Below are 13549 nucleotides of genomic sequence, written 5' to 3'. Positions count from 1 at the left end.
AAAAAATATTAAAAAATAAAAACAACCTAACAACAACCAAACAAAAAACCTAAAATAAACGCTCCAAAAAGAAGAGTTAAAAAAAAAATCCCTTAAGAATTCTCCATCTCCACCCTTTCCTGGCTATGATAGATGGGTTAAGATCTATCTCTTCATCACCACTAGTCGAAGGAGTAAGTCTGAAAAGCATGCCATATCCTAAGTGACATTACTAGAGTATTTTATCTAGAACAAGAGCTGCCTTTTATCTGGCGCCTTATGGGTTTAGGCTGAGTATTTCATGTTGTTTCTTACTGGTGAATGGCAGATTTGGCTTCAGAACACATGGATGAAGGCACTTGCTTAGCTTTGTCAGTAGACTAACAAGAGAATCAACATTGTCACTAATAAATTTTATCTACCATACCTACCCTTGTTTCTATCTGATTTAATTTTGGCCTCTTCTCGTTCCTCTACTGACTCCACCACCCCCTTCTAATATATTTCTAACTTATAATTTCCATGGACAGATGTCTTAAAAATATGTTCAACTGTTAGTGACTTTTAGAAAATATTCAGTTTCCCCAAAAACCAAACCAAGTGCTTTTGTCTCCAAAGTCTATAGGGATCAAGAGAACAGCCCCAGAGTGCGCCAACCATTTGTCTTTTTGCTTTCTCCTGGACCATTTTTGAGAGTTTATGACGTAGATGACACCAGCCTATACCGAGGGCTTCACCTAGTCTCTGCCACCTGGAGCCCATCTTAGATACTGGAAGTCCAGGCAGGAAGCCAGAAATTAGTTATCAGCTTGGTTTTCTACACCCAGTAATGAAGGTTAGTGTGGAGTTTTACTACTCTAAACTGCTCTTCACAAGAACTCCAGGAACTTCAGCCACAACACTAACTACCGCCTCTTTTAGCATACCCTTGTACCACTGGACTGACAAGCGACAGAGCTCACTCCTTTCTAGGTGTATAGTGTATAGGTAAGGTTTGCCTCTAGAGTCTTTATCCAGTCTAAATGTAAAGTCAGCTCTTCTAGACAAGTATGCCTACAAATAGAGTTGAATATTCTGAATGGAGTAGAATATTTAGACAAATATTCTAAATAGAGAGGGGAAAGTAGATGGAGGATGTACAGAAATGAGGTAGAACAGAAATACGAAAAATGAACAACCCCATGGGAATGTGGACTGATAGAAAAATCATAAGTGATACCAACTCAAGATGGTAATTAATGGTGCAGAATGAACATTAGGAAATAGCTCATCTGTTCCTTGATTTTACAAGTGAAGAAAGAGCAATGAGAAGTGACATGCTAATAATAGCAGCTCTAAGCTGGTAGTAACGTGGCGAGCAGAATGCAGATATCCAGAATCTAGCCAAGCCTCCACCCCTTTCTACTGGTGTCTCTCCAATGGCCGTGTATATGTCCACACATAAAATAAAACAGTGCTCCATGTGCCAGTGAACGGTGACTTAAGAGGAAAACTACATCTCCCAGTTTCCCCACTGCCACCACTGCTTATCTTCCTCTATAAACACAATATCCTACTAAATGTTTCCACATGGCACAAAGTGTTCCAGGTTGCAGGAATATGCCGGTTACTAAGATACAACGGAGTCCTGCCTGCCTAGCACTTACCTCCTGGAAACAAACAACAAAGAAACAGCACAGTCTTATATCTAGGTACGTATAAAAAAGACATCAACATGCCCAAGCCAGACAGTGAGATTAAGGAGCCACTTTAACAATGTCTATGAGGAACACCGTCGAAAGGAAGTAACACAGACTTTTAAACACAAAGTGGTGACACATGCCTGGTATCCCAGCACTTGGGCGGTAGGGAAAGATCAGGAGTTCAAGATCGTTCCCCTCTATATAGCAAGTTCAAGGAGGCCAGCCTAGACTACAAGAGACTCCTTATGTTAGTTCTAGGTGTGGTGCCATAAGCCTTTAATCCCAGTAAGCAAGAGACAGAAGACTATGCATCACTGTGAATTCAAGGCCAGCTTGGTCTACATAGTAAGCTGCAGGCTCACCAAGGCTACAAGGTGAGACAATGTCTCAACAAGCAAAATAAAAGAAAAAAAGAGGTGGAGAGAGAAGCAAGAGTAACAGACCATGCGAAAACCAAAGAAGACATATATTGGGCATGGAAAACACGAAAAAGGATTTTAAGATGTAAAGCGACATAGAAAGATGAGACTCGGTGTGATGAGCACAAAGAAAGTTCCAGAGATTAGGAAGAAACCAGGCCACACCAGCCTGTGAAGATAATTTTTTTTTAAGCTGGATTTTATTTGAAGGTCAATGGAAAGCCACGGAAAAGCTTATACGCAGTTTTATCTTTGGAAGCTGAATCTCTGAGAATTGACTGTGGACAATCAAAATCAGAAGCAGAGGGAAGGGTGGTGGTGGAACAAGCCAAGGATGGCGTGGGATGAAACAGGCTGGTGTCCGCACAGGGGAGGAAGGCACACAGAGTCGCAGCTCTAAGATAGAGTGTACTGGCAAAGCAATGCACGTCACGGAACGAGGGAGCACAGAGAAAGGACTCACAAATGATTGCTCTATTGTTGTCTTTAGTCACTACATTGATCATGGTACCAATTCCAAGTGAGGAAAAGGGTTTGGGGGTCATGGAGACACATAAAATTGTAGAGTTCTGTACATACCATTTTATTCTTCTGATAATTATTAATCGTTTAAGTAAATATGCCCAGGAAAGATATTGTTTAAAGTTAGTTAACAATCTCAGCATGAAGATGGAGAGAGAGTGCTGACTGGACCCTGGTCTCTCCAAAGTTTACATAAAGGCAAGGAAGCAAATTGTCACTAAGACCCATCAACAAATTCCAACTATCGCTATAGCCTCAAACCTTTTCCTTCCTGACTAAACTACTAGTCGGTCAAGCCAGAAACTGAGCAGTCATTCTTCATTGTCTCTTTCCCCTTCCTTCTTCTCATAGAACCTTCTAGAGAGAGCTTATCAGTGAAGAACAAAAAGAAAGATGAATGCTAAGGAATACAGTCATAGAATGTATGACAAGTCTCAGAAAGAAGCAAATGATCGGCATGATGCCAAGTAAAAGGTAGTTTTGTTTTGTTTTTTTTTTTTAAGAAAAAATATCATACAGTATGATAAGATAAAAGTAATTTTATTTACTTTTCCAAATCTATTACATATATAACTACACTCATACGCAGACAAGGGTTTTTTTTGTTTCTAGGAGAATATATCTTACATGTTTTTTTTTTTTTTTTGCATAGTATTTGTAAACTTTACAAATGTTTTTGGAGATCTTTCACTATCTGTGTGTACCAACATATCATCCTTTACTATTCTGTTGTAAGGATTTAACCTACATTTTTATCTATTCTTACATGTAGAACTCACACTGTTCTCTATTCTTTCATGGATTAAAAGACATGCCTGGGCAATGCTGACACTTCAAACAGGAGAATTTGACAGAAGCTAAGAGCTTACCCTACAAAAGATAGAAGAATGAAAATTCAAAGGCTCTTTTTCCCATGCCATGTTGTCTCTTTTTGTACTATAGGAAAGATTGACTTTTGAGAAATCCGTGCACAATGGCAAACTATATAAGCACTTACTACACTGTGATAAATGCACAGTTGGAATGGTCTCTCTCCATGGCCAGTCAACTGAGGTGAATGGGTTTAGTTGGTGTGGGGCTTTTCTGTGCTGTATCCATGCCTCCCCTATTTGCTTATTTCTGCTTCTCTAACTTCTCTAAGAATTCAACACAACTGGTACACTCAAAGTTCCCTTTTTAAAATGTCAAAATTCTATTATTCTACCTTTTAAATCAAATGCCTATGTTTTTAGAACTTTTAAGATGTTTGAGGATTTTAAAGATGGTTTGAGAATCTCTAGACCAGCCAGGCCTGCCTAGTAAGTTCTTGTCTTAAAAACATGATGTCTTAACACCTTAGAAATATTTTATAAACTATGAAAACAGTGGATTTTACGGCGAGTAACTTCCTTCACATAGCTGAAATGGTTGCAGCCTTTCGTCACCAAACCTATGCCTTGTTCTTTACAGCCACCATGACATTTCCTTTTCACTTTTATGATTTTGAATCATCCTATTCACTTCATGTTTATTACGCCTTTCCCCCACAGTACTAAGTGGTCTTACTTCCAAGCTAGTAGAAGGTTGGAAGAATCCCAGAGAAGTCCTCTTTCGCCTAGGGTGGCCCCGAGCAATCTGCTGACCGTCTATACACTCCTAAAAGACGTTAGTTCTACAAATGCACCACAGTGCTAGTGTGCCTAGTGAGCCTTTCCCTGGGTTTGATTCCAGAACCGTAAGATATGTCCATTAAAATCCTAAGATACAGAGGGAAACCATGCTTCAGTCAGAAAATGCAAGGAACCATCATTGCCTGCATCCTAAGAGCTAACCCGAGGGTCGGGACAACCTTCTCATCTGCTTTGTTCGCCTCACAAAAATAGTTAATAGCTGTGAATGGCCTGCCCATATTTAATGCTGGGAAATGATATTAAAGGTGGAGAATGACGGGTGCTTTTGGACTGGCAGCAGCGGAGAGGGTGCCTAGTTGCAGCTGCACAGTTGCCCCTCTCCACAGCAAGGGTGGCTCTAACTCTGCTGCTGGCCCAGGGATTCCCTTCTCGGCCTTCTCACCTCTTGCTACCTGCGCTTGCATTATAAGCATCGAATTTGTGACCTTTCGAGCAAACTCTCTATCGCCAAACACTCTATTACTAACACTCGATAGCCTTGCCAAAATGGCTGAGAAATCTTTTCTAATCCATTCCTGTCTATCAGGGATTCTGGATGGGAGCGCAACTTCCCCATCAACTAGCCACAAAATGCACAATTTGATCATCTGGACTCTGACCGTCCAGACATCTGGGAAACCTGGAAGCAAGACAGAAAGAAAGGGAGCAAGACCAAAAAGGGGGGGGGGGAGGTGGAGAACACACTGAACTCTGCACCTATCACAGTCTTCACACCCCTCTCTCACTTCTCGCTGTTTTCTTGCCATGAATGCATCAGACATTGCAGACCTATGGCTGACATGCTTTTCCCAGGAGAATGCTCAGAAATGCTTTCAAAAGAAGGCTTAGATAGCACAGTTACATTTCACAGCTGTTAAAAATGGGAGAGGACAGGAACTCCACAAGGAGAGCAACAGAACCAAAAAATCTGAGCACAGGGGTCTTTCCTGAGACTGCTATTCCAACCAAGGACCATGCATGGAGATAACCTAAGACCCCTGCACAGATGTAGCCCATGGCAGTTCAGTATCCAAGTGGGTTCCATTATGATTGGAACAGGAACTGTCTCTGACACGAACTGATTGGCCTACTCTTTAATTACCTCCCCCTGAGGGGGAAGCAGCATTACCAGGCCACACAGAAGAGGACAAGGCAGCCACTCCTGATAAGACCTAATTGACTAGGATCAGAAGGAAGGAAAAGAAGTCCTCCCCTATCAGTGGACTTGGGGAGGGGCATGCATGCAGAGGGTGGAGGAAGGGAGGGATTGGGACAGGAGGAGGGAGGGATACAAAGTGAGTAAAGTATAATTAATAAAGAAAAATAAAATAAAATAAATCAAAAAATATACAGAAAAAAAACAAATTATAACACAAATCCAAAAAAATGGGATACAGCAGAAATCCTGAAATAAGAGAGGTCCCCTCAAATCCTCTCTGCTTACCACACCACTTATATCCTCTCTGCTTAACATCAGATCCAAGGCCGTTCTGCTTCTCTGAGCCTTCTCAGGATATGCAGTCATACTTTTTATTCCCTGGTGTGGAGTGACAATGAGAGGAGACTGTGAAATAACACAAAGCCTCAGGCCCCGTCCCAAGACAGCACAGCCATGGTTGCCTTGTGGAAATATGGAGGGGCCAAAGCCGCTGACTTCAGCTCACCCCAGATCACTGGACAGCTGAGTGTCCACACACCTAGATGTTCTAAGACTTATAAAATCTGTCTACAGAGGAAAGTCCAACCATTATGTCATCACACTTAAAATAGAATACTGCCACACTGATCACCCACACACATATACACATATATGTACATACACGAATACACACATACATATGCATGTATACATACACTGAGAACCACACACACCAGCAAGATGAGAGCCTTCTGGTAAGTGGAAATACATTGTGCTGTGTAGGAAGCACTTGAACACAGGGTAAGACTAATGTTTATGATGCACCAGCCCAGACAGAAACTGCATCCTGACAAGACAAAAACAAAACAAAACAAAAAAGCCACTGCAGTTTATGAGGCTGACCTGGGGTGCTTGTGTGTAGGTATACTTCTTCTTGAAGGCTTCTTTACCTACCAAGTCACCTTGCTGATCGTGTGTGGACAGCTCATTTGCATGCATTTGATCTCTTGGGGGATTCCAAGTGTGTGGACAGTTCATTTGCATGTACTTGACCTATTGGGAGATTCTTCCCAGGTTGAGAACACAGCCAACTGATTATCTGGCAGCCTCCACAGGTCACTTAAAGATCAATTGACAGTGAAAGAATCTGGTGATATGGGAACAGGCACATACAAAGTTGATCTGTGCAACATTTTCATAATGTGTACAGAGGTACAGCTGTCAATCTTGAGGCCCCCCAAAAAAAAGAAAAGAAAGAAAGAAAGCACATACACACACACACACACACACACACACACACAACCCCACATTAACAAACAAACAAACAAACAAACAAAACAAAACAAAGGATGACACACACCTAAAACTCAAATCATCAGAAAAGGCATCAAACTGGAAGACAAAGGAGCGTGAGTTTTTTTTCTTTCAGCAGTTTATCTTCCATGACGTTCTGCCTCCCTCCTTCCAGCCCTTTCACTGTCAGACAACACTTGAATGCTTAGTTTTTATCAGAGGAAATGGCTTATGTACAACTGTAGCAAACAGGGCAGTATGCCCATGACTCCAAGCCTTGAACTTAATCCTGGGCCACACTGACCTGGAGATCATCTCTTCTCCAGTAGAATAAGCCAAGTGTTCACATAGTCACACAGCTGTTTCATCACCACTGACGTATGACTCTGCATGATTCAGGAAGGGAAAAGCAGAGACAGAGTGTGGAAAAAGGCAAGTAGATTAAAACCAACGAGTTCTACCTCTCCAAGTAAAGACGTGTTTTGCCTTCGTTTGTGTGGTCGAGCGTTACCACACTCAAACAGCTCTTCAGGAGAGCTGTGGCGGCTATGCCAGCACTGCATAGGAAAGAGATAGAACTGAACGAAGGGAGCCTGGGGCCTGGGATTTCATGACGTCATCTGTGCAGTTCTCCATGGGATGTGTATGCAATGAGGGATGCCCTGCTGCATGACTCAGAAAGACAGAGCTCCTTCTAACCCTAGTCTGGGTTCAACTATCTCTATGCACCCCAGTACTGGGGTTACAGACGTGTGTCACTATACTTGGCTTTTGCATAGGTACCTGGAATTTGAATTCAGGTTTTCGTAACTTTGAATACAGGCTAAGTCTGTCCTGGATTCTGATAAAAATCCAACCTGTAACAGATCTAAAGATGATTAAAAAAAAAAAATAAACAACTAGAAAAGATGAAACAGAGAGAGGCCAGAACCTTCCAGATAAAATCTAATATGAAGAAAGAAAGCTGTTCTCATGTGATTAGTTCCACATAGACAGAGTATGGATACCTAACTTAATGTCAGCTTATACTTGAATAGTTTTATTCCCTTAACTCAACACAACCTACTTCTCTAATTGAAAACGTGTGACTTAAGGTTCTCTGTTTCTTGATAAGGAAAAGAAAAGAAAAGAGGAAAAAGAATCTTCCCTGCACACCTGTTTCACCCTACCTGTGCCTAGATAACAGAAGGATGCAGGAGGCGCTGCTACACAACGTCCAGCAGTGGGTACCCCTTTATTCTATCACTTTCTACCTTAGGTTTTGAGATAATTGCTCCTTGAGCCCAGAGCTCACTGTTTTGACCAGAGAGCCCCTGGGTTCAACTATCTCTATGCACCCCAGTACTGGGGTACAAACATGTGCCACTATAGTTGGCTTTTATATAGGGACCAGGAATCTGAATTCAGGTTTTCCTAACTTTGAATGTGGCTGGCAAAGACAGATACACAGATTAATTAATAAATTTTCAGAGGTGCTGGAGAGGTAGCTATACATGAAAGTGTCTGCACAGCTCCTGCAGAGGGGCCAATTTGACTCCCAGTACTCATACAGGGTAGTGCACAACTACTTTAACTCCAGCTTCAGGGTATCTGACACCTCTGTACTCTGTGGGCTTCTGAACAGACCCCTCCCCCCACATGCACACATATCCACATAGTTTAAAATGTAAATATCTAAAAAGAAAGAAGCTCTATTAATGATGTTCTGCTATACTTGCAAACAGGAGGCTAGCATAACTGTCCTTTGAGAGGCATCCATTATAGATGTGTAGCTTGGTTTTCATGTGGGACTCCTAACATCAGGAGCTGGGGCTGTCTCTAACTCTGTCGCCTACCTTTGGATCCCTTTCTCCTAATGGCTACCTTGTCTAGCCTCAATAGAGAAGATGTGCCTAGTCCTACTAAACTTGATATGCTAAGGTGGTTGATGTCCACGGGAGAACTCCTCTTTTTTGTAGAGGGAAGATGGGGAGTGAGAATGGAGAGGAGAGGGAGGAACTGGGAGGAGGTGAGGAGGGGAAGAAGCTATCACAATGTAAAGTAAATAAATAATCAATGAAAAAAGAAGAAGGAAAGAAGCTCTGGGAACAGGAGTAGACTATTTTTTCAAGAGTCCGGTTCTCTGGAGATCCTATCTCAAAAACTAAGGTAGAAAATAAAAGAGAGAAACCCTACATTGACCTTTGGTTTCTACATGCACAAGCAGAGTTAAGTATGCTTCCACAAATGTGTGTGTGCGACACACACATCACACACAGAAGAATGCAAGACGTATCGTCTCACTGTTTTAAGATGTGCCAACGCTTCCTGCCAAGCTATGTTATTATTATACTAGTGCTGTCATCTCAGAAGTCTATGAATCCCTGTCATTTGAAATGATAATCACAACGTGATGTTAACGCGTGGGAATCAAGGCTATTCCTGCTCTCAAGGCTCATGTGCCCCAGCTGACCACACAACTTTCTTAGAATCAAGAGGGTAATTCTCACAGTGCTGCTGCTCTGGCCTTTCCTTCTTTAGAACCCTCTGAGTAAAGGCAGAAGCAGCCATGCAATTTAGTAGAGTAAACAAAGCCAAAGCCTGTTTGGTATGATTCAACCTGCCATTTTCCCTTTCTTGAAAAGGTAGTAGTTAAAAACAACATGAAGTTAACATCACCAATGTCCTCCATAAAGCCGGTTCCCATGGTCCATTCCCACGAACCTGTGTATGGTCTGGCATACCTAGCACTCCACCATACTTTAAGGAGTAACTGACACACCAGAACTTTCATTCTATACTCTCATGCAGTTAACTCAGGGTGAAGAATGTCCAACCAGAACATGGGAATTTATAAAATGCTATGGGTTGGATGTGGTTTGTTCCAAAAGGGCTTGTGAACTGAAAGCTTGGTTACTAATGGGAGGTTTAAGAAGTGGGAGCTCTGTGGGAGGTCACTAGCCCCCTGAGAGTGTTTTAAAAGTATTTTAAAAGACCTTGCCTGTCCTAGCCACTGCCTTCCTGTCTTGCCATGTAAAATCTCTCTCACACACTCTCACCATCCTGCCATCAATAAGGTAACATAATCATGGGGAAAGGAACGCTTACCACAGATGATCCTTAGCTTTTTGTTTAGCTTTCAAAACCATGTGTTAAGTAAACTTCTTGTCATATTATTTGGCCTCAAGTATTTTGTTATAGCAACAGAAAAAAATATATATATATATATAGAACATATATGTGTGTGTATCTGTCTTTAAATGTTTCCCTATAAAACGTTTATTAAGTATTTACTGATTAAGAAAGGAGAACAGCCATATTTATTTATTTACTTATTTTAAGCCATAATCATACTATGTACCCAAAATCATGATCCTCCTGCTTCAGCCTCCTGAGTGTTGAAATTGTCAGGCATGTGCACACCCAGTTATTAAAGCAGAGAGCCCATCCTAAGCATATGGTTAAAATCGATGTCTACAACAACAGAGCAAACAATCATCCTGTGTCTTCCTCTATAATGCAGAGCAAGGTGCCTCTGGCCCCTGTACTATGTGGCCAAAGTATTCCTATGAAACTTGAATACAATCAGAAAGAGAACTACACTTGAAATGTATTGTGTTAAGTTACTGACTTATGCCATTCCAAAGAAGAGAAAGCTGAAGAATGTAACAGAGTGACAAGGACTTGGGAGCCATGGCAGCTAAGTGTGATTCTGGAGCACAGAAGAAAGCAGTGAGACTATGACGCCTGCATATGAGATAACATTAAGCCAATGTTGACATCCAGAGTTCTGTTATTGTGCTTATGGTTACAGGGTAGAATGCCCTCCTTTTTAATGAGTGCGCAATGGAGTTGTTTACTAATTTGGTGTTGTTGGTTATTTGCTTGTTTATTTATTTAGTGCTGTTGGGAACCAAACACAAGACCCCATGCTTGATATGCAAAGGAGTCCATTCCAACCTTTCTTCCTGGCTCTCAGGATTTAGAGGAATTTGAACTGAAGGAAAATATTCATAGCTCATTTCTGAATGTTCAGAAAATGCCCATGTGTAGGTGTGTGAATGTGTCTGTGTGTGCACAGACTAAGAAGAGAAGGGAAACTGGACAGCGTGGGGAATCCAGAAAGCTATGTACAGTTCATTCTAAATAAAAACGTTGGTGGTTTCTGTTTTGTTTTGCTAACGTTGAAAAGAAAAAAAAAATATTACTTGAGCCTAAGCTTGCCAAGGGAGTTGGAGCAGGGAAGCAACACCTTCTATCTCCTTTCCCCCTAAACCCCAACTCTGAGAAGTTTCATCTTATCTTGGAGGTCCCTGAAAGCTGCTCTGGGAGAACCAGGAGGCACCTCAGAGCCTGACAAGGGGCTGGAGATACTAGGAGCTCAAGAAATAGCCAGTGAAACAGTGGACCACAGAAATACAAAAGAAAGCATGGGGAACCCCACCTTTGTGGTACTCTGAGTGGCAGTCATAGGCAGCACTAAAGGGTGGAGATAAGGCACACCCCTACTTTTGGCTCTTCCTTTTGTTGAGAATGATACAGGGACCGCTGGGCTGACCTAATTGGTCTCGCACCCCTAGACACAGTGAGAAGGGTGAGTGTTCAGGTACTCGATGGCCCAGGACCCAAGGTGTCTGTTGGATCATACACAAGCTATTTATGCACAGAGATAAGAAAACAGAAAACCAAGATGCCTGCAATAATATTAAGGATGGAAATAGCTCCTTATGGAGTAAATTCTTCCTCAGTGAACACAGTCTCATCCCAATCATTTCCTAATTCTTGAGCTAACTTTTCAAAATCACGTGGACTTTGCACATGAGGCTTAAAACAAAAATCATACTAATTGCTAAGTTCAAGACATTCATTTTACAGGTGAAAGAACTGTGACTTCGCTGTAAAGAGGTAGCAAATCCAAACTGTCCTAAGAGATGACTTTCCCTGAAAAATCAGTCTAAATAGAGATAACAATGTACACCTGAAATGTACATATTAGGTGACGTCCCTATGCCAAACAAGAGGGACCTGAAAGAAACGTACTTTCTCTAACTACTGAAATACAATCCACAGCCATGAACACTGTGCCATATATTCCAAGGAAAATTGATACAGAGTATGGAGCTTTAATGAAAATGGTCCCCACAGGATAATAAGGAATGTACTATTGGGATGTGTGGCCTTGCTGGAGTAGGTGTGGCCTTGCTGATGGAGGCATAGCACTTGGGGTGGGCTTTGGGGATTTCAAATGCCCAAGCTACGCCCAGTGTCACTCTTCTCTCTTCCTGCTGCCAGCCTATCTAGATGTAGAGCTCTCAGCTACCTCTCTGGCACTGTCTATCTGCATGCTGCCAGACTTCCTGTCATGACAAGAAAGTATTAAACCCCTGAACTATAAGCGAACCCCAATTAAATGTTTTCCATGATAAGAGTTGCTGTGGTCATGATGACTCTTCACAGCAGTAAAAACCCTAACTAAGACACAGAGTAAACCACAGCCCCTAACAGAAGGCAAGACTCCAAGCAAACACTGAATTGCATAAGAATCCAAGAGCCTCTTTCACAAAAAAAAAACGGTTTTCCAAGAGCTTCTAGCTGAGGCTGCTATGCTTGCTGGTAAGGACTTGTTTGTCAAATTATTTGAAAATGGGTTCTATGGCAAATCAAAGTCATAACGGAAAGGAAGAGGCAAAATAACTTAAACATCAAATAATGTATCATGATTCTAAAGAGGAACTAAGATATGTTGGCATGACTACCTTTGCTTCTTCACTACCTGGCACATCCTGGAGAGCCGACTGTACGGATGTGAATTTCTTCATCTGGCTTAATTAATGAAGACAGCTACTTAACTCGATGCCCGTGTCTTAGTTGTCTTCTCTTAGTTTGTCCCCAATACTTCTTAGTTTCTAATATCTCATGCCAAAGCTACCTCATGCTTGTTCTCACTTCCTTCTAAGATCCCTCAGGAGCACACTGTGGTACAGCCCAAAAGGACCAGGGGCAAGAAGGATATTAGATGAGCCCCCAAGAGTAGAAGCTGGCTTTTGCCCCTGTGGGTGCAAACATGCTTTCTGTAACAGACATGGCCTGGTTCTGAACTATCAATGCCAAGAAAAACAGCAAGTATTAATATAAGTCAACACTGGCTTATGAGTATTAGGGGAAAAAGTCATCCATGTTGCTCACAGGACCTCAAGCTGCATGCATATAGAGAGATGACGTATTCTTCTTTCTTTAGATGTGATCAACTAATCTATCTTCTCAAGCTACAGCCCCTCTCGGGTCTGGATAAAAGCTCAAACCTACGGAAACCCCTGGGATGGTCTCCGCTTGGAATGACAATGGCACGTCAGTAAAAATCCAGCCAGTGAGTGGTGTTGTTTGAGAGCAGATAGATATTGAACCAAAGGATACTGTAACAGATGGAAACAGGAGCCTCATGCTTGGTCACTGCCTCCTAGTGTTATCGCCAATGAAAAATGCAGAAGCACAGCTTCTTGGTCCCTATCCAACTGGGTTTTCTTACCTTTGGTTCCATTGAAATGAAACTGTGGGTTCCTCTGCTCGAAAGAACAGACCTTTTAATGGTCCTACTATGGTAGAAGTGATAGTAGTCCTTCAACGCGCCAATCTGTGGGACAAGGTGGGAGGAAGAGCAGAGGGCAGACATGTTAATATCTGGAGACGGCCCGTTGCCTTGTTTTCCATTAAAATAAGAACACAAAACAAAAAGGTCCATAAATTATGCAGCTGCCTGATATACTTAAATGTCACTTGAACCTTGCTGGTCACTTTTCAAAAGAAGGACATCCGATATGAAATATGAGTGTCCTTGAAGCGGCGGCCACAGAACTAACGATTCTATTGGGGCAGTTAGCTTCTCCATAT

At 41.9% G+C, this 13549-nt stretch overlaps 1 protein-coding gene across 5 annotated transcripts in view; it reads right to left on the bottom strand.

Moving 5' to 3' along the window:
- Positions 1 to 13549, bottom strand: part of Pcsk5 (proprotein convertase subtilisin/kexin type 5) — a 429034-nt gene that overhangs the window by 370735 nt on the left and 44750 nt on the right. For all 5 annotated transcript variants that reach the window (XM_055613830.1, XM_055613831.1, XM_055613833.1 and 2 more), the window contains exon 2: positions 13188 to 13292. In XM_055613830.1, the coding sequence (XP_055469805.1) occupies positions 13188 to 13292 (105 nt within the window). The remainder of the gene's footprint in view (positions 1 to 13187; positions 13293 to 13549) is intronic.

The sequence above is a fragment of the Psammomys obesus genome, unplaced genomic scaffold (genome assembly GCF_907164565.1).
Source record: "Psammomys obesus unplaced genomic scaffold, mPsaObe1.curated_primary_1811, whole genome shotgun sequence".
In the NCBI taxonomy this organism is placed as follows: domain Eukaryota; kingdom Metazoa; phylum Chordata; class Mammalia; order Rodentia; family Muridae; genus Psammomys; species Psammomys obesus.
The sequence above is the reverse complement of the archived record's forward strand: the minus strand, read 5'-3'. Positions and strand labels throughout refer to the sequence as shown.